Consider the following 22,484-nt stretch of genomic DNA (forward strand, 5'->3'; position numbering starts at 1 on the left):
TGGTCAAAGCTGATTCCTGCATGAGAAGAGCTTTAATTTGATACCATACATGATGGGTTTATATGTTAATGTGTATTCAGACGACTTTCTATGATAAAAAAGGGGTGTGGCAGATGATGTCATTTTAAAGAAAATGCTCAAGGGTGCCGGAGCGGCACCCATCAGATTCTGAAAGGACACCCCCTAAACTATCAATTTATGCAAAAAAATTGCATTAGTACCTTATGTCACACTTATGCCCAAATTCCACAAAGTTCTACCTGACTACAAACTACTGAGACGTAAACAAAAGTTAACATTGGGCTCCGTACGGTGGCTAGCCTAGGCTACATCAGGTTAATGCGCTGTCAACTCTCATGCTGCGCCGAAACAAGCCGTTTTTCTTTAGCAGACGCTTCAGAGTTTTCATGCTTATAATCACATTGTGTCTCACAGACAAATCCGCCAGTATATTGCTGTAGCCTATGTGAGCCCCAGGTTAAAGTAAAACTTAATAATGTCCAGATTATCCATGAGTTGAACTGCAGTCCATGTAAACCTGTATGGTGGGCTAATGCATGGAGCCCAAGTTGACAGGAACACATACAAGTTATTGCGAGGGAACGCAAATAGTATTGCGAGGGAACGCAAAATTATTGCGAGGGAACGCAAAAGTATAGCGAGGTAACGCAAAAAGTATTGCGAGGGAACGCAAAAGTATTGCGAGGGAACGCAAAAAGTATTGCGAGGGAATGCAAAAGTGCACTCAAAAATATTCACACACCTGACCCTTCACGGGCTCCGTAGGTTTGAGCTTTCTTTATCCAATTCATTTAGATGATATATGGTAATTTAAAGGTGCTCTACACAATGTTTGGTAACGTCACTTCTGTTAACGTTCAAACAAAACAGAGAGCTGGCTCGCTACTCCCTCCTACTCCCTCCCATGCAATTGAAACTCTCCTAAACGTGCATCTCATCGGTGATTGGCTGGAAGAGTTTGTCATGTTTTTATGGTTGGACCAAGTTGTTTTTGTTGCCTGGGGGGTACCCTATCAGTTGGAAAACGAGTCCAAAAAGATGGTTCCGTCAACCTGTGTGCCTTCATCACCTGTAGCCTACAACTTCAAAAATAGAAGTAGAAACTTTTTTTTCCCGACAGTGTCACCAAACATTGATTTACCTATTCACAAGTTTCAAAGAATTTATGAAAATTGTGCAACTTAAAATCAGTCAGAAAAGAGTCATGCTACTCTGAGTCATTTACGTCTTTCATGGTAGACGCGTAGCGCGTCGGGATAGTAAACAAATCATAATCTTGAGTTTCTCGGATTCGCTTCCCATATGAAGAATGTTAACATTAATAATGGCATGTTTAGTGATATTCTTTAATGAAAGGCATGTCCACTATTGATAAAGGGTCATGCATATTTAGGAGCCTATTCTGTGACAGTAAATAGGCTGTCACTGGACTACATTAGACTATATATGATGCAGGCCAAATTATAGCCTAATTTTTGTTGAATTCTGGGGTATTCTTACTGTATTCTGGTGTGTTCATATATATTACTCATAGAATGGGACAAGCTCTAAGCTCTGATATTAGGTGCACAAGTAGGCATGTTTACGTCAGAGAAGGCCTTGTAGCTCGGAACTTCCAGATAACATGGGCCGAGGGCCGGAGCCGTTGTGTCTGTTATTGCCAAGTAGGTCAGAGCTAGGTTTTTCCACTGGTTGCCACCTATACGTGGATATGATTCCTGCTAGAATGTATAACTAACTTTGTACTAAGGATGTGACTGAGAGACGGATCGAGAAGCCAAGCCTGCAGCATCTTACGCGGAGATACTGTGCGCCACATTTTGATAGCAACCACAAGGAGTTAGACTCTGTTCGGTTTTACTGTTCGAGACTTAGCCCGTGTTCTGTTATTCACTGATTGTACTACCTACAATAAATCATCATTCAATCGCTGATCCTGATCCAGCCGTCAAGCTTTATTGACCAACTTCAATTCAGACATTAGAACATTGAAACTGAAACACAACGCAAACCACTAAAGAATCCAACATTCTGTAGCCTTTATAGGCTACTGATAATTAAAACAGCTTAAAACAGAACATCAGTCACTAACAGGTCTGATGAGAACACCTGCTGCGTTTCCGTACTACTGCAATGCGATGCAAGGTTAGTTATATTTCCAAACTACCCCTTTAATTACAATCATCAAAACTATTAATTTAAATTTCAATTAATTTTCAACTTAATTTCACTAATAGAGCTCCGAAACATTATGTCTCCTGGCGCTTTACAAAGTGTTAAACATTCAGAGAGTAACAGTAACAGAGGTGAGAAAAAACTCCCTAGAGTTTGGAGATATATATAGGAAGAAACCGGACAGATCCACGACTCAAGAGCCCAACCCATCTGACTAGGGTCAGTTACAGGACAATAAGGTCATTTAGTGTCAGAAACTTCCAATAGTCCAGTGTAGGGAATGAATTGTCCATATGGATTAGTAATTGTCATAGGGAAAGTAGTGGGATGCTATGGGTGCGTGGGCCAGGAATGCAGGCAAGGGGACATCAGCAGCCGATGGGGCAGTCATAGGGATGGGACATCAGGTGTGTGAGTGAGATATTTCGGTAACACTTTACTTGACGGGTTCATTCATATACCACACATTCATAACAGCTGTCATGAACTGCACATGAAGCATTCATGACTGATTCATGAAACATGACTCAACATTCATACCAACACTTTCATGAATGTGGAAGACAAAACGACGAAAACTTGTCAAAATAAAAGTCGAACAATCTAGTAATCCATATACAGGGTATTATGAATCCTCTCCAGCGTTTGTAAACATCTCATGCATATTTTATGAAGTCTACTTCAAATGTCACTTTACTATACGAGTTGTGAAGTATTCATCATACTGAAAAATGAACTACAGACCATCTGTGGACCTCTGAATGGTTGGACATTCCTGTTTTATATATCTATATATACAGTCATTGGTGTAGACAATTATGCATTCTTCAGAGGTTATATTATCATAAAATACACAAACAGACAAACAAAAAACAAAATTCTCCTGGACACTGGACTTTCCCACTGACTAAGATGTGACATGAGCAGGTTGGCAAAAACAAAAAAGTCAGCAATGCTGCTTCGCGATTGTTGGACTATTATTTTGACACATTTTTAACGTTTTGTCTTCCACATTCATGAAAGGGTTGGTATGAATGTTGAGTCATGCTTCATGTGCAGTTCATGACAGCTGTTATGAATGTGTTATGAACGAACCCGTCAAGTAAAGTGTTACCCATATTTTGGTAACACTTTACTTGACGGGTTCATTCATAACACATTCATAACTGCTGTCATGAACTGCACATGAAGCTTTCATGACTGTTTCATGAAACATGACTCAACATTCATACCAACCCTCTCATGAATGTGGAAGACAAAACGTCAAAAACTTGTCAAAATAAAAGTCCAACAATCGCAAAGCAGCATTGCTGTCTTTTTTGTTTTAGCCAACCTGATCATGTCACATCTTAGTCAACGGGGAAGTCCAGTGTCTAGGAGAATTTAGTTTTTTGTTTGTCTGTTTGTTTATTATATGATAGTAGCCTCTGAAGAATGCATAATTGTCTACACCAATGACTGTATATAGATATATAAAACAGGAATGTCCAACCATTCAGAGGTCCACAGATGGTCAGTAGTTCACTTCCCAGTATGATGAATACTTCACAACTCGTATAGTAAAGTGACATTTGAAGCAGACTTCATAAAATATTTATGAGATGTTTACAAACGCTGGAGAGGATTCATAATATCCTGCATATGGATCACTAGATTGTTGGACTTTTATTTTGACAAGTTTTCGTCGTTTTGTCTTCCACATTCATGAAAGTGTTGGTATGAATGTTGAGACATGTTTCATGAATCAGTCATGAAAGCTTCATGTGCAGTTCATGACAGCTGTTATTAGTTATTAGTATCAATGAATGTATACATTATGTATGTGTTCATTATAGGGCATCATAAATCTTTAAGGCAGGATAGGAATGTTTAATTTGTGAGCTCATGCAGATGTAGAGTAAGACTCACCCAGTCTTTCTGATTGAGGCGTGCAGCTTCATTGTAAACCTCTATTGCAGCTTTATGTTTTCCAAGGAGAAATCTTAACAAAAGACAGAGACAACTCATGGTTATTGTCGTGTCTCCTAGGCCCCATCCATGAAGCACCCAACACATGCGTGAATTCGCGCCCACTTTGCTGCTTTTGGGTCAGCGCAAATCAGCCAGATGTGAGGTGTCCTCTCAAGGAGAGACACCTGCCTTGAAAACCATGCTTAGGTAGATAAAGAAAGTAACATAACAGAAAACATATAAGGATGTGTCCACCGTTGTCCCGCTAACAACTTTTGGATTAAGTGCGCCAGTTTGAATGAAAGAGAAGGAATGTGCGTTGAAGAGTGTGTGATTCGGCCTACTTCACCAAAGAGCTCTGAAAGACTGAAATGAATGCTTGGTGATGAGGAACGTGTGAGACTGAAAGTTGTGAAGACTGGATGAATGACGCTATGAAATTATTATGCAATAAACGACAGAATGACTGAACAACGTGAAAATGTTATGCTATATAAAAGTGCTGATGTATGCCTTTGACTGTCTAGAATGTTCTGAAGTTCGTTTAGTTTCCATGAAGTTCTGTGAAGAGAGGTCCGCCCCAGGAATGTGTAGGGGAGGATCATGGGGTCACGGGAAAATGAGGACTATAAGTAGCAGGTCAACCAAAGTCGGGGGTTCTTCTTCTTTCCTCGTCTTACGTGTTGAGTTACTCTGTTGCTCGCGATATGTGAACTCCGTACCTCGTCGCGAAGCCAAGGATGCGGGACTTAGTGCTGCAGTGAGCATTGGAACTCTGCATCATCCACCTGTTGCTTGTGGCCTTACACTCGGACAAGGGAGATCACTGAACGAGAATTCGTTTGGACTATCTTTGCTTTTTTCGACCCTATTGGATTACTTTCTTTCGTTTTTCCCTTTTCAACACAAAATGGAATTACGACGACTATTGGATTAATTTCTTTTGTTTTTTCCTTTTCACCACAAAATAATAAGGGTCCTTAATAAATAGCAAACTAGTCATTAACTAACCCTTTGTTAATATTTGTTAATTGTTACTAAAATATCTATTTGCCACAAGTTAATGTTTTTTTCATCATTAATATTAGTAATTCTATCAGTATGGGTCTCTCACACTGGAAATGAATGATCACAGGGTTCACAAAGGTCCTCGATAAAACAAAATAGCCAAGCTGAAAGATGTCGCGAATTTATGCGAAAACTACTGAAGGTGATGCTCAGGTTCAGACAAAAATGATGATTAATTAATTCATTTATGATGAAAAAACATTAACTTGTGGCAAATAGATATTTAGTAACAATTAACAAATATTAACAAAGGGTTAGTTAATGATTATTTTGATATTTATTAAGGACCCTTATTATGGAGTGTTACCGACTAGGGTAATCCAACGTCCAATTCTTTCAGCTTTTATTCTGTTTTGGGACGAGCATACCACTTTCCAAACAGGATGGTAAGATAACGTCTCTCTTCTGTGATTCTTTTCTATTCTTTCTGAGTCTTAGGTTTATTTCTTGAATCTAAGCAAATACTGAAAATAACCCGAGTTTCAGCTGTTCACTGAAACCGAATCATTTATGCGTTGGCCAACTGTCAAGGCCTTAATGTTTTAGGTTATTGACATCAAATAGGTAAGAGCGTAACTTCACTTGACAGTGGGTCCCTGGCCTTTTAGATTCAACCGCTGATGACTGGTGTACGGGCGGACACGTAACGAAACATTCGTACCGGTCATCAGGGCAACCTCCAGGGGGCATCACATTATAAACTCATGTGCCCTGGAGAGGACCTAGCGACACAAACCTCACTATTTTCAATGAAATGCAGCCGGTTTGAAGAGTCCACCTGAACAACAAGCAAAGGTAGTCTGAACTTTGGAACAACATGGGGGCAGTTTGGCACTGACATCTGAAAATCTTTTTGGTGACATAAATTATTTTTAAGTACTGTAGGAGGTTGCTCATTGGACCTATTTGGCTCTGTGTTCTACTGGCTTTTTGCATTCTCTTTTAGACAAATGTCTTTATGTCAACACTTTGGGGATAATCCATTCCATGCGTGCCTTTGCTGAGAACTTTAGCCAACCCATTCCTTGAATGAGGAGTAAGGAGCATTCAGTTAGAGTTGGCTGAGGTTTGTTGTGCAAAAGTCACACATGGAATGCATTATTTCCAAAGTGTTGACATCATGCTCTTCCTCAGAACCTAGGTTACCTTGAGTAACCGTGGCGTTTTTAGATGCACCCTAATTAACACAATTTAATCAAAATCAGTGAGAGGCCATGCATCATACATTCCAAAGCCAGCAACCAGACCTACAGTATGGATACCCTGTCTTAGCTGAATTACTGAAGCTAAGCAGGCTTGGGCCTGGTTAGTACATAGATGGAAGACCTCTTTGGAAAACTAGGTGCTGCTGGAAGTGGTGTTGGTGGGTGGCCAGAAGGTGGCATTTTTTCTCTCTTCCCAAAAACATTGATCCCAATGCCCCATTGCAGTGATGGAGAGACACTAATGTAGGAGATGCCGTCCATCGAATGAAACGTTAAACCAAGGTCCCGACTCACTGTGGTCATTAAAGATCCCATGGCATTCATGGCAAAGAGTAGGGGGTTCCCCAGTAGCCTTAAGTTACCAATCTGGCCCCCTAATCATCCGCCAGTATAATTGGCTAATTCATTCCCTCACTCTTCACTTCAAGCTGGTGTGTGGTGAGCATTCTAGCGTATAATGGCTGCCGTGCTACACACTCGTGGTGGTTCGTGAGGTTCCTCCTCCCATGTGAAGCGATTTGAGTGTCGAGAAAAGCGCTATATAAATGTAATGTCGTTGTTAAGATTCAATAATGTTGAAAATACAGTATGTTTGGTAATGTCAAAATCTCTCACATACAGTGATCTGGCCACTTGTTTCAGGTTGTCAGAACTGGTGGGATTGAGGATGGCACAGCTCTGGAACAGTTCAAGAGAGTGTTGAATCTTCCCTTCCATACGTAAGATGAGAGCTGCAACAAAGCGATGAGCATCCATTTGAAATCAATGTGACCATTCAAGACAAAAAAAGACACCAAAACTATAGCATCTTACATTGACAATCACGTATTAACACTGAAAACACGTTCAGGTATTACAAAGTAGATGAATAGGTTCTTTAAAAGAACATGTACATGTAAAAGCAACAGCAATTTAAAAGCAACTGAAAATCAGGAATATAGGGGGATCAACAATTAGATCATTCTGACTCCGTCTGGTCTATCTAGTCATCTCTACATACAGTGCCTATATAAAAAAGTATTCACTGCCACTAGTATAGCTATAAAGGCATAATAAATGCCCTCTGCTGGCTGTTGCTCAGAACTTTGCAGTTTACAGTTTTTCTCAATTGTTTACACACAATTTCTGGTATTTGAGACACAAGTCCAATAATATGTAGCTCATCACCAACCTCCTGAACCGATTCTGCTGAACTATAAGCACAATTTCTGCTTTACACTCAAATTGCTGTTCTAAAACACACTGTTTTCAAAACACTACACACAATTCTCTGCATTTTTCATGAAGAAAATGTCTTGTTCTCTCAAGGAACACACTGCCATTCAAATTCTAAAGCTAACTGCCCTACCATGCACACTGACTCATCACATGGGCAAACACCTGTCACACAGTTTTACAATTATCAATCACAGCTTCAGTATACAGTAGTAGTACAGGCAGAGCCAGAGGCAGAGCCAGAGGAGTGAGAGCACTGTAAGAGGAGGAGGACTGGGAGGCCAAGGACCGTAATCTCCGATGAGATCCGAGCCACTAGAACATTGCAGTGCTGCGTATCAAAACAGCACAGTACCGTACAGTACAAGCTCAATGAGCACAGTAGTACAGCATTGCCTGTGGACTGTAAAAATAAAGTATGTTTCAAGTAAACCGCTCACAAAAAGTAAGGAAACTTGACTTTGGCCCATTATATCTCCCCTTTAGTAATACCAACCAAGTGTTTCATATCATTTTTATCGTTGATTTGTCACCTTTACAATGAGGTATAGCTTGTAAGTATAGGGCAATCATGGAATGAGCAATACAGCCAAATGTCTGAGTAGTGCCAACTAAAAATGTGCCAAAATGGCCAGTAATAGGGTTCTGCTGCCAGACATCTCGTTTTGGGCTTCAATTCCAATTCAATTGCAATCTTGGATTTTGGATTTTGCAATTTGGTCCCATATCTCCAGAATATGGGACCAAATGCCATCCTCCAGGATGACAATGCTCGCCTCCATAGAGCTGGGACCATCGGAGAGGACCTCCAGATTTGGGAGTGGAGAGGATAGAATGGCCTGCCGTGACGTGAGTCCAGACCTCAACCCAATTGAACACTTGTGGGATCAGCTTGGGCGTGCTGTACGTGCCAGAGTCACCAACAGAACCAGGTTGGCTGACTTAACAGATCCTTATCGAGGAATGGAATGCCATCCCACAGCAGAATGTAGCCAGGTTGGTGACCAGCATGAGAAGAAGGTGCCAAGCTGTTGTGGCTCCATATGGATCCTCTACACGCTACTGAGGACCCTGACACGGAGTATAGAATGAACAAATGTATGCCTAACATGTTCTGTTTTCCTCATTTCTGTGGGAGAGTGCAATCGTCAATGCTTGAAGTAACAAAGGTGAATTCCAACAGCATAACAGGCCATTTTGGCACATTTTTCGTTGGCACTAGTTACACGTTTGCGTTTTGCCAGCCCAATGCTTACAAGCTCATTGTAAAGGTGACTAATAAACAATGAAAATGACATAAAACACTTTAGTGAATGGTATTATTAAAGTGGAGATATAATGGGCCAAAGTCAAGTTTCCTTACTTTTTGTGAGCGGTTTATTTGGGGAAAGTATTCCTACTTTGTATTCCTACACATTTTACAGTATTTTACTATTTGTTTGTCAGCTGAAGGATTACCAACACAAGGGCTTCTGTTTCCTGAACAGGAAACTAAAATCATGAGCATTGTCCTAAAAGAAAACGGCATAACATTACGGCAAATACAAAGAAAAATAATAGAAAACAATGAGATATTTAAAAATATTGATAGGGTAAGCATATCAACTTATTGTATCCGCTTATCTACTGTTTGTAGTACTGTTTGTAGGGTAACACTGAACAAAAAAAGGCCCAAGTCATTATGATGAATGGAGAAGAAGTGTTTTCAATTCATTGCAGTGTTTTACACTGAGCACATCAGTGTTCAACTGGTCCTTATAAATGTCTTGATATCTGATGGTTTGTGTGTGTCTCTTGAGAACAAAAGAGCATTTTCAGGAGAAATTACATTGTTTTGAAGGTAAAGTGTCATTTTGCAGGAGAATTGCAGGGTTTTGCCCATTGTGTGTGTTGTTTTGGATTTGTGTGTAGAGTTCTGAGAGTATGAGGCATGTTTTCAGAAAATGTGTGTTAACAATCGAGAAAAACTGTAACAATAAACAACAAGGCTAATCGGCTACCCGTCTAGTTTTATTCCATACATATGTTTTTATAGGTATTAGTGGCATGTGCTTCGCAATAACTATGGGTACAATTTTTGGAAAACCCATACACCCATACAAATAGAAAGTATTTCCCATATCATTGCCTATTAGCTCGCAACAACACCAAAAATCAAACTTGGAGAGTGGATGTCTCTCCACGGAGTGACACCGAGTGTTACACTGGATAAGCGCTCAATTAAGATTCAATGCAGGTAAAAAAGTATCGAGTGGTAGGCTAGTAATGAAAGTAAATGGGAGTAAAGCAATTTTGCAAATCCGGGAATGGCAGACAACTTGGGTAAAATCATCTTGTATGCACTTGCGGTGATGGCCTAGCCTGGTAGTAAACCAGACCCTGGAATCTTTCAGATTAAGGGTCTGGCCACGAATAATGCAAATGGCCCAACTCGAGGGGCAGCACCAAGCATGTATTTGAAAGTTTCACTGCACACAATTGGATAACACTATGACCAATGTTTACCTCTCACTGATTCTGGACTTAGACGCAATTGGATAACACTACGACCAAAAACGAAAGTTGTAGCACTGTCGTCATCAGTTTAACTCGCCCACTCCTTTTTTGGTGTCCCCCGATTCCTGCGGTAAAGTAAGGTGCATCATTGCTCATTGCCAGAATATCTTGCGGACACAATTCAAATTGTGCTCTCGCTAGAACTCTGGATTTCCAGGGTAGTAATGGCCTACAGTTAATGTGAATCGCTGACCATAACCAAAGTAAAGGAGATGATTTGCACGAAATAAAGGCAGTGGTTGTGTTTCTATAACATGTTGGCACAAACCTAACGTTTTCTCCATTGCAAACGTGAACTACGGCGATGTCCATGTTCAGGATGCTCAAGCAGTGACATGGTTATGTGACGTGTCAGCAACCAGAATTAAAAAATGTGATTAGCAACCAGAATTAAAAAAAAATAAAATGCGGATGGCCTGCCCCCCAAACAATCTGTGGATTCCATGATAAAACCAAAGCAGATGGGCAGTGTATGTGCAGAATCTAAAGAAGGGAAATCCCTCCAAATATGAACAAATGATTGAAAGCGACTGATTAGGTGGTGTGACGATCCTGAGCACTGCCGCTGCTCCTGCGAGCACTCATAGGCGTGGCTTCGGCGCCGTTGAAGGCCGCACCTGATTTGCTGCCTGTTAAAAGGCCGGACTTCGAAAAGATGGCGCGCAGGGCTACTAACGGCTGGTGGCTCCCTACGTCTGCCGTCTTTGCTTTTGTTCTTCATTATGAGTTTATCCTGTGTTTGATTTCTTTTCTTGCACTCATGTTGCGTTACACCAGAGATGGGAGTAAGTCACACATATGCAAGTCTCAAGCAAGTCTCAAGTCTTAACCTTCAAGTGTCAAGCAAGTCCCAAGTCGTTTTTGTGAGGGTCGAGTCAAGTCAAGTCAAGTCATAGCTTAGGCCGAGTCAAGTCAAGTCAAGTCATAGCTTAGGTCAAGCAAGTCACAAGTCAAGTCATATAATAGGCTGGAAGACAACCGTCTTAAAACTTGAAGAGACGGCAGCATAAGTTTTATGTAGCCCTCCTTTGCACAAAAGGGCTAACAAATAGAAGAAGGGGATATAAGACTAAAGAATAATTATAAATGCTCACTAGGACCAGCAGGATCAGAATTACTAGGAACGACTACAGGGCCTGGTGTACCAAACAATAATTACCAGACAGAGTACTCAACACAGTAGTTTATCATGGGAACAGCAGCAAACCACTTCCATTTATTTACAACCATTTTTTCGATATGTTGCAAAAGACAGTCCTTTTTTATGTGTTGCAAAAGACAATTAAGACAAAGAAGTGCAAGGAGAAATGAACTTGAACAAATACAACTTCTATGTCCACTACTCCTTCAAAAAGGCCTCACTCTCTCATACTGTATGTTGTGAATGTGTGTGTGTGGGGGGGGGGGGGGGGGAGAGAGAGAGAGAGGGTGTGTGTGTGTGTGAGAGAGAGAGAGAGAGAGAGAGAGAGAGTGTGTGTGTACGGTATGTGTGTTCAGCTCATGTTTTCATTGCATAATATTCCATTAATAAATACCATACGGAAATGAAATGGAGACACTTCTATGTTAGGCTATATACTACGATTTACTCTTGAAAGTGGCCCATTTCTCATTTATGTCATACATCTCTCATATACTTATACATACATTTACAGTAATAGGGTTTGTGCATGTTGTTTGGCTGTTATACTTTATATAGGATTTAACAAAAATAAAAGCAGCTAGCGCTAACAAAATAACAGCTACATTGATGTGGTAGACCAGGGATGGGCAACTTTCATGACTAAGAGGGCCACAATTTTTTATCATCACCATCAGAGGGCCAAATGTGGCTGCGCACTTTCGCACATCTGACATGAGAGAAGCTACAAAATAATTCTGAATAAGAATTAAATGTATATAGGCTAACATACAGTATATAGGCTTTTTTTCATGCTCAAATGCATTTTTAATAGGCCTATACATTAACGACAAATACAAGTATTTTACAGCCACATGAGTGAAAAGTATTAAATCACCATTCAATGATAGCACAAAACTGAGAACCAGTTAGTGCAACATAGGCTCATAGGCCTATTCAATGCATTTATGCTCCCACTCCATTTTTAAGAATGTATAGATATTTCCTAACGTCCATGGTGAGAGTACAGATGTGATGTAACATCCATCACATCTGTAGCCAAGCCTACTCTCATCCAACGCAAAGAAGTAGCCTACTTGCAGTCATGCATGATTTGTCTCAGCTTCCCCTCGACATTATCGAGAATGTCAACAATTATGTGCGTCGGGACAAAGACCGTTTCGAAGTTTTTATCTTCACCAAGGAGGTTATGTTTTTATCGGGGTTTGTTGGTTTGTCTGTATATGTTTGTTTGTTCGCAAGATAACTCAAAAAGTTATGGATGGATGCAAGAGGAGGTGATGTGTTCGCTTGGAGGAGGTTTGCGCACTCTGAGTGATTTTCTAGTAGATTGGACTAGCAACTACTAGCGCTAGACCTGATCTGCCAAGTGAATCAATCTGGCAATTTCAGATAGGCTACCGTATTTCAGTCAAATTGTCTGTTAGCCTATTTGATAGGCGGGATCAATGTGAAACTAAGTCAACATGATAAAACTTATGTGATGCAAACAGTAGCTCTTGTCACGTTTTACTGATGGAGATGGGATGTTAGCTGCCAGCTAACGTTAGATTAAAAATAATGTGAAATTAGCTAGAGACATTTCTTACTTTTCTTTTTGTAGTCGGAAATGGCGTATCAAATATGACGTGGTGCTGGATGTGTCGGATATTTTTGCGCTGCACACCTTGCACTCGGCGAATCGTTTCTTTTGTTGAGTTGAATAGTCTTTAAATCCAAATGTTATGATTTTGGGAACACTGTCTGCTGCAGTAGCATCTTCTAAACCCCGACCGCTCTGTAGATAGCGGGCGCGTCACCTAGCACCGCCTAGCACCTAGTAGAGAGGTTGCCAGGTTCGCCCACATGCAACAGGAAATATCCAATCGAAAATAGTTTTTATTATTATTATTCACCAATTAACCAAGACAGCAATGACTTGTCCAGTCATTGCATGCAAGTCTAAGTCAAGTCTCAAGTCATGAGTAGCAAGTGTACTAAACCTTTTTTACATTGGATTTGTAAGAACCTACAAAATGGCCTGATGTGGTTACATTTTCTGTGTCGTGGAAGTGGTTTAGCTTTAAAATGAAACACCAATTTGTTGATCGAGATCACTGAAAGGTGCATTTTTTTCAGTTGTAAAGTCTAGCCATTAATAATGATATACAATATTCCAACATTACGACACATTTTGGGGTACACAGGCTTGTGTGTGAAAAACGTCAAGCGCACACTAATTGTGAAACGATCCATGTGTAGACTACTGCCATATTGGCCTTACGAACTAACCCCGTGCATTTCTATAAAGAATGTGCCGTCTCCCCTCATTAGCAAATCTCAGTGGCGTCAGTGAGTGTGTTTACTGAATCAGACAATCATGGGAAATACCTGCCAGTTGTCCAAAAGACAATCACAGAGATTAGAGGCTCAGGAAAACAGACTTCCCTGTATTATAAATTCTTTATTCTAATATTTTTGAGATACTGGATATTTGATCTCCATGAGATGATTAAAACAAAAAGGGCTTGAAATATATCACTCCATGTGTATTGAATCTAGAATATATGAAAGTTTCATTTTTTGAAAGAAATCATGGAAAAAATTCAACTTTTCCACAATATTCTATTTTTTTTAGATGTCCCTGTACATGAAGCCTTGGTACCAGTGAAACCATCATCCACCATTAGCCACCATTCTCTACATATACTGTATCTTATCAAACTGAGCTTTGCAGCCAAAATACAGACCTTGAACATAAATGGCATATTCACACATGCCTTGAGTGTCCCGCAACTGCTCTCTGATGATAGCCTGAGGAAATAAATCAAAGTTAAAATTGGTTATAAATATAAGCTGTTTGACTACAATGCAAAAGCAGGTGATCATAAATCTAGGACACACAGTCAGTGATAAAAAAAAGTGTTAAAATCTCTCAAACCACATTTGCAGGCATTTAGACCCATCAGTGAGTCCATAACATCCCCCATGTCCCTCAAAGAAAATGTCTTTCCCAAACACCCAAATAAAGCTATTAGTAGGTGGGTTTACATGGATAGTTTTTTGCCATTCTGATTAAACTATTCCGATTGAAAAATGTGTGCCGTTTGTTAAAGAAAAACTATGCAGGATTGGTGATTTCATCTCCGGTTTCACTTTTCGTTTTCGCTCGTTTTATGCTTGCATATTTCTCTGCAGAGCTTCCCCTACAGCTTTAGCGTGTATATTTATACATATATAGGCTATATGTATACAAATTGCAAGCGTGGTTCTTCTTGTTCCTTACGCGTCTCAAGACTTTCAGATGTAAACAAGGAGCGATCGCCTCCTGAACAAACTGCAAGGTTGCAATAGCGGATAGGGACACTGGGGGCGGGAGGAAATATTACTGTTTTCGATAAAACTGGTCAGTCAAGCAAAACAACGATTTCTAAGCGATTTTATGACTATGAAAATGTTGCATAGGGTCTCTTTAACATGGGGTACATTCTATTCTGATCAGGTGCTCTCAAGTGCATTAGAATAGTCGTTGCTTTACTTTTCCTTGAGAAGACACAGCATGGAATCCAATTGATACATGGCTGTTCGAATGTTAATATGTCATGTATTATTGTGGGATAAAAAAACTTTGAAAATCAATAAATAAATTGTTAAAAAAAAATACAAAAAAATCTAATAGGATCAGCAGCTTTATTCCCATCAAGGCGTATGTGTCATCTTAAAAACTGAGGGAGCAAGTGGACAACCTCCCAAAAAGAAAAGCACCCGCCCTCTGCCTGTGCACTTAACACAGGTGATCTCATTAATCAATACATGCAAAATATTATGTTGGTCCACTACTGCATCTCCAGATCCATCGGGATGTTGGCCCAATCCCAATGTCCGGACTCAAGGACTCACAGACTTTGGTGTTTCGTAAGGGCTTACAGCTGTCCCAATGTCTAATTTCAACTGGCGTGAGAGTTTGAGTACACACTCATTGTGCCCTTTCTGTGAGTCTGCATCGGTGCAGACTTCACCTAAGGGAATTACCCACAGTTCAAAGTGTCGTGACGTTTACCGTGGAGATCACAGGAAAATCTGGGGCCTATTGCACAAAACTAGGATAAGGGATTAAGCCGGGATATCTTGGTTATCCTGGCTCAATTTATCCGTGATCCAGTTGCACAAAAGCGGGATAGGGGGCAGCAGGATATGTTATGGTATAAGTTACCATGGCAATTTATTCTGTGGAGCTAGCCTGCTCCAGACCAGGCTAACAGCCAAGCTAAGTTAATTCTAATGGTAATTACATTATCTGATTGGTTCAGCTAGCTGTCATTCAAATCAGACCTCCATGTGATTTTTATAAAGAGCTGTATTCCATTTATATATTATTTGCAACTTGCATTTACTCGCAAAACACAGCAGAATGTCTGCCTCATACCATATGGATGTCATTTAAATTATGGTGTCCTTATAATTAATAACATACTCGTTATTTGCTTCTTTTTTTGATGGATGTTTGATGAATAGCCTGCTGTAGTAGTTGATTGGAAGTGGAGGGGACATTTTTTTCGAAGGTGTTTTCAACTAATTCGACTTTTAAGACAAATTAAGATATATAGGACATACTTTGTGCATCTTTGCGGTGGCAAAGCGCTTTCTTAATGACGTTGCGTGCCGAGACAAGGAAGCTCTCACACGTGGGTGCATACGTAAATTTGCATTCAGCTGATCTGCCACACCTACTCATGTAACAGAAATAATCATGATCCCCCATTCAAAAAAGTAAAATGTTACCTCGTTGCTAGTCTTTATCAAAAGCCGTTGTTCACTTTGTGTGCAAGACGCTATTTTTCGCATCTTTTTTATTCCAACCGTGAGTTATTTGGGGGAGAAACGAGAACGCGCACACATACCGAATAACTTACACCTTGCTTGATGAATTCGTGTCTGCTCATCCTGGATTGGTCTTTGTGCAACCAATTAAGCCTGTATGCTCTTGTTTTGGATTCATTGAGCGCAGCCAGGGGGTCAGGATTTGGAGGGTTAGCTTCAGCCAGTTAGCATGTCATTTGGCCGCCGACATCTTTGAAAAAATGGCGTTCCATGGTTGTACCATATCCGGCACCAGCGCATGCACGAGACAGCTCATGCACGAGTTTCGATTTCGGCACGAGCGTCCTCGCGCGTCCATGTTGATAACGCATTCTAGAAGACATAAATAAAATGACTGACGACTAGGATTAAGTTACCGATACTTGATGCCTGTTAATTATCATTATACCAGGCTTTGTGAATAAAAGAAAAAAGCAAATGTCGTTCTAATAGGTTACTATTATTTGCATTAGACTATGTATGCGTTGGCAAGGTATGATAAGACATTCTAGGAAATGCGAAGAAATTCTCTAACTAAACCCAATTATTAACCTACTCGCTGTCGTGTAGGCTAGGCTATGAAAACTATTTTAAAACGCTCAGCTGCAGACCTGTAGCCTAGTTCATAACAAGGCAGCGTTGGGGGTCACAGCCTACAGTAGATAACGGCAAAAGTTTCCGACAGTGACAGCACACTTAAAATGCATATGCTGCTCGAAACATAACACATGGATGCGCGCTTCTACCGGTAAGCCTATAATATGCGTTGGCTTCATTTCGTCTGTCTACAAATGTAGGTTTAAACTGCAAATTCACACTGGGTGCAGCACAAATAGCATATCTGGTATCCACACGTTTCTTACATCCCATGTCTACTTATTAAGAGTCATTTTCGTCAGGTAGACAGCCTATTGCGCACATAACGGCTACAGTCAGTTCAAAGCATTTACTGTGGGGATCATATTTATGTGTATGCTAAGTGAATTCTTGCTCAATATTGACTCGCCATGTTTATTATATCATGACATATGAATATCACATTATAGGATTTCGAGACAAGGGGCAAACTTCTCCACCACCATCCCAACTCAAATAATTAAATACATTTGCGCCTGTAACGATAGGAGCGCGTTTAGAACACCTTCTCTCACTCTCCAATCTTCATCAACGATGTACCTATGTTGTCTCGTTGTAACGTGGAACCTAATTGGCTCATTCTAGCTGGTGACGGAAATGGACACCCATGGAACGCCATTTTCTCAAAGATGGCTGCGGCCAATTTCAAACTTTTTTGGCTGAAGTAGCTAGCCTAGCATCGGCCATTGAAATGAATGGGGGCGGGACTTAGTCCCTCTCTCCAGTTCTTATAATACCTCCATGAGCGCAGCTCACTAACTTATCCCGGATGTCTTAATTCTGCTTTTGTGCAACAGGCCCCTGGAAATTACAAAGGTAAAAAACAGCACAACACACGTGCATGGTGCAAATGTCTTTGTTCTTAAGCATCGCTAAGGTACATGTGATCTTGTGAAGTGCTGTCCCAATCCCAAATACCTATCTGAGCCCATGTGCCCTCACACACTCATTCAGCACCTGAGAGCAATTAAGTCTGTGAGTCTTTAGTACTTAGTCCTCAGGGCTCACAATGGGATTGGGCCGTTGTGTCCACCTGTTAAGTGACGTTGCTTACTAGCCGCTTTCTGGCCGGATCTTTGGTCCCCAGCAAGGGTTCTCCAGTGACTGCCTGGCAAAGCCCCTGAAACGGACCTCGACGGGCAGATTCCAAGCCTTCGATCCATTTCCCTTACGAATAAGGCCTTGGGGATAAGGCGGCATCCATCGGCCCAATCCCAATGTCCGGACTCAAAGACTCACGGACTTTGGTGCACGTTCTCGCGAAATTCGTAAGGGTTTAGGGCTGTCCCAATGTCGAATTACAACAGGCGTGAGGGTTTGAGTACACACTTACCGAGCCCTTTCCGTGAGTCTGCATCGGTGCAGACTTATCCTAAGGGAATTACCCACAGTTCAAAGTGTTGTGACGTTTACCGCGGAGATTATAGGAAAATCCGGAAATGACAAAAGTAAACAACAGCACGACACACACGTGCATGGTGCAAATGTTAGCAGCGTCTTTGTTAGTAAACATCGCCAAGGTACATGTGATCCCGTGAAGTGCTGTCCCAATCCCAAATACCTATCTGAGCCCATGTGGCCTCACACACTCACTCACTTAGCACCTGAGATCAATTAAGTCTGTGAGTCCTTAGTCCTTAGTCTTTAGGGCTGACATTGGGATTGGGCCATCCTGTCTTCCCAGGGTACTGTTAATTTTATATATTAAGACAAGAGCACTTCCTATTTGGAACCTCTAGACAATGTCTGGTCTGAGGCTTATGTGGATTAACCTGACTCTCGCCAGATCCTTGTAGTTCGACGAACTCCACACAAGGATCTGGGACTTTTCAATAGGATATGTATTTCAGAAGGCGGGGCCTTGTAAAAAAAATCCTTGTATGTGATTGGATAAACCACTTGTCCGTTGTCTTGAATGATGTGCTACTTCAAGCTCTTGCCAAACCCGGTCGGAAGAAGAGCGAAATCATCCTTGCCACCAATAAATACTTTCAAAACCGTTCTCTGTTCATCTTTTAAAGAATAAATATTCAATAGATTCGACAAAACAGTTGAAATAGCAGAATCAATGTCAGCACACGACCTCTCTCTCCGTGCCGCCATTGTTGTTTGAATCAAACAGTCGCTTCGGCGCTACGTCACATCTATGAAATCCCGCCCGGCGATCCTGATTGGTTCATTATTTTTTGCTGCCTTGAAGGAGTTTGCATTGCCCTCAATCCTAGATCCTTGTGTGGAGCTCAGTGAAACGCCTCTGGTGGAGCATTGCGGAACTACAAGGATCTGGCGAGAGTCAGGTTATACGTGGATCATCTCCTCTGAGAATATTAGCTGCTTCTTCAGGTCTGCCCTCATCTCCTAATCATATGCAGAAGCCAGGACCCCTTTGCCCTTTCATCCTGCTGCAGTGCTCTCTCCTGACCTGACAAAGTGGATAAAGTTATGCCAATTAAAAATATGTTTGCCAAGTTTGACTGACACGATGGGAGGACGTGCTCCAGATTAGCTGATTTCCCACACCGCATATAACTGGGGCTCTCTCCTAACCTATGTGTGGAGGTTTGATGGAGTAGGCAAATCATATTAATAACACATCAGGAACATCAGGTAAGGGCCTACAGCCACCCTTTTCCAAAAAACGTATTGGACGTGAGTGTGCTGCAACCGACTGGAACTAGGGGTTGCTTTAAAAACCCTGAAAATTTTTTTGATTATACTAAAGTGAGATTTAGCGAAAAACAGGGTTAACACAAAAGGCAAGAAACTACAATCTGTGAATGAAGAAGAAATTAATCGAACAGAAGAATTGTCTCAACAACGCATTGCTAGCCGAGGCAACTCCCCGCTCCTAGGTGAAGAGGAGGGCGCGGAAGTTAGCTTGCGAAGTATACTGAATGAGCTCAAGGATTTCAGACGGGATAACAAACAACATCTAACAGACATCAAACAAGAGTTATCTAGAACAAACAACAGACTTGAGGAAGCAGAAGCGCGGATTGACGGAGTTGACTACGACACTATTGAAAAGGCTATCCCAACGCCAGGCTAACATGGAAGCTAAACTAATTGATCAGGGGGGTATTCCATCAACCTCGCTAAACAAGGCGGCGCTCAACAGAAATAGCCTGGCTTGAACTAGCGTATACTTTCACTTCAGGCTGAAGCCGTTCCATTAACTAAAGTTAGCTGCATCTTGCCCTCGTTTATTCAAACGAGGCTTAATTGAGGCATAATGGCGGCGTGGCCCATGTCTGCGGCGGCCTCTCCTAGCAGTATAGTAGGGCAGTACAAGTGTCTATGTCTGTGTCTGTGTCAACTAGAATAGTGTATGATCGCGAATTTCTACTAGACACCAGAGCTAAAAACCCTTATCCTGAGGATTACCACTGGCTCGGGCTAATACAGGAACTGGGATTACAAAAATCTTCTGACCCAACACCCACCACCATACCGGGAGGCAAACCAGCGTGGGCCCGTGTTCGGAAACGGTGTGACAGGACGAGAAAGCGGGGCAAACGAGGAGGAATACGTGCTAGGCTTGCTGGCAATCCATACAGACCAGCGGTTCCAACAATCATGCTAGCTAATGTACGCTCACTTGTCAACAAGATGGATTACATCAGACTGTGGAGAACTTCACAGCGTAGCGTGAGAGACTGCTGTGTCTTGGTACTCACCGAGACGTGCCTCAATGACTGCATTCCCGACACCGCAGTTCAGTTGGATGGGCTAACTCTCCACCGAGTGGACAGAACGGCTGCCTCCGGTAAGTCGAGAGGAGGAGGCCTGGCGCTGTATATAAACAACCTGTGGTGCCAGGACGCTAAGGTGGTCTCCACGCACTGCTCACCGAACAGTGAGTACATGATCGTGAAGTGCCGACCCTTTCACTCCCCGCGGGAGCTGTCAGCAGTCCTTCTGGCTGCAGTCTATGTCCCGCCGAGCGCAAATGTGAAGGACACTATGAGCGAACTGTATCATAACATCAGCAGGCTCCAGACTGCCTACCCCAACTCCTTCATCGCTGTTGCCGGCGACTTCAATCAAGCAAACTTGAAAGTTGTGCTTCCGAAGTTCCATCAGCACGTGAAATGTGTAACTAGGGCTAATAAGACATTTGACCATGTGTACACGAACATTAAGAACTGCTACGGGCAGCTCCACTCCCCCACATCGGCAACTCTGACCACCTAGTGGTCATGCTCACTCCTGCATATAGGCCAAAGGTACAACAGCACAAACCTGTAGTAAGAGAAATCAGAGTGTGGCCTGTAGAGGCAATATCGCCAGAGACGGTTTATAAAGCGAGACGATTCATATGAGGGTAAATTCCGGTTTCACGGTGACGTAGTGCCACTCCCATTTAGGAGGCAAACGGGAGAAATAAACCTTATCTCGAATTATGACCATTCCCTTAGTTTTTTTTTACTTGCTTTTTTTTAGGCCAGAGCAACCGCCCCTCAAAATTCCTGTGCACGTCCCTGTATTTATCTATCTATCGATCAGATGATATTTTGATATATTTGGGTGAACCTACTAATTCACCTCCTGAACTATTCAAGCTCCTGGACATTTTTCGAAAATATGCTGGATACAAACTTAATATCCAAAAAACACAGCTCCTCTCACTGAACTCTACACCACCCAGACAATTTAAGGGTCAATTTAATCTGAAATGGGACCAAAATACACTAAAATATCTAGGAATATTGATCCCCAGGAAATCTCATCACTCGCAAAGATCAACTATGACCCCCTTTTGTCAAGAATAAAACCAGATATACAGAGATGGAACACCAATCCATTCCTGTGTAATCTGTGAAAATGAACATTCTCCCAAGACTGTTGTTTTTATTCCAGTCTCTTCCTGTAGAAATAGCCACCAAGCAATTCTCAGAGTGGGATAACATTATTTCCAGATTCATTTGGCAAGGGAAAAAACCTAGAGTTAAACACAAAACTTATCAATTATCAAAGGAGGAAGGGGGGTATGGCAGTACCCCACCTGAGAGATTATTTTTTCTCTGCCCAGATTAGACCTCTGCTACAGTGGGTGTTGGTTGACATTGGCCGCTTTCACGTGAGATTCTCATGAGAATCACACGTGAATCACGTGTATTTTATTTATTTTTCCCAAGTGAAGCTGCAATGTCCCAAACAACCACCAGGTGGCACTTGTGAGCAGGGTTAGGAATGTCGGCATTTACCACTAGCCAAACAGTCCCAAATTGAATTCAATCCCAAAGCAAGCTGAACATCTTTTCTGCTTTTAATAGCCTAGTCTCACGACAAAACTTGTTATTGTTTATGAAGGTGTCTTCTGTTAGCCTATTGTATGAAGAGGCATCTGGCTGTTTCGTTTAGGTTGGTTTTGCTGTCACTAACGGTTTAATGAGGTCACGAGGCCAGTTTCCACTAAAAACATAAGCGTAGGCCTATGTCCTTGTGCTCTCGTTTTTGGATCAATTCATACATTTTATTTCAAATGTGCGGATAGGCTGATGGTAGGCCTACGCTTGTTTTTATGCTGGCAACAAAACAAAATGGTTCACGAATGTTATTCTTGATTCTAAATGCGGGAAACAATTAATGTCCCATTTTCCGACGCACCACAAACCTCTTGCCTATGTATAGGCTACATTGGGCTATAGCCTATGTTTATTTGAAATGTATAGTAG

The 22,484-nt window shown here is 41.5% G+C and overlaps 1 protein-coding gene across 1 annotated transcript in view; it reads right to left on the reverse strand.

Annotated features, from left to right (window-relative positions):
- The window catches only part of bbs4 (Bardet-Biedl syndrome 4), a 57,382-nt gene that overhangs the window by 21,884 nt on the left and 13,014 nt on the right, over positions 1 to 22,484 (reverse strand). The window contains exons 4-6 of the mRNA XM_062546939.1: positions 14,061 to 14,124; positions 7,039 to 7,150; positions 4,105 to 4,177 (exon numbers count right to left, since the gene is read on the reverse strand). Coding sequence (XP_062402923.1) covers positions 4,105 to 4,177; positions 7,039 to 7,150; positions 14,061 to 14,124 — 249 coding nt within the window. The remainder of the gene's footprint in view (positions 1 to 4,104; positions 4,178 to 7,038; positions 7,151 to 14,060; positions 14,125 to 22,484) is intronic.

Source organism: Sardina pilchardus, chromosome 10, assembly GCF_963854185.1.
Source record: "Sardina pilchardus chromosome 10, fSarPil1.1, whole genome shotgun sequence".
NCBI lineage: Eukaryota > Metazoa > Chordata > Actinopteri > Clupeiformes > Clupeidae > Sardina > Sardina pilchardus.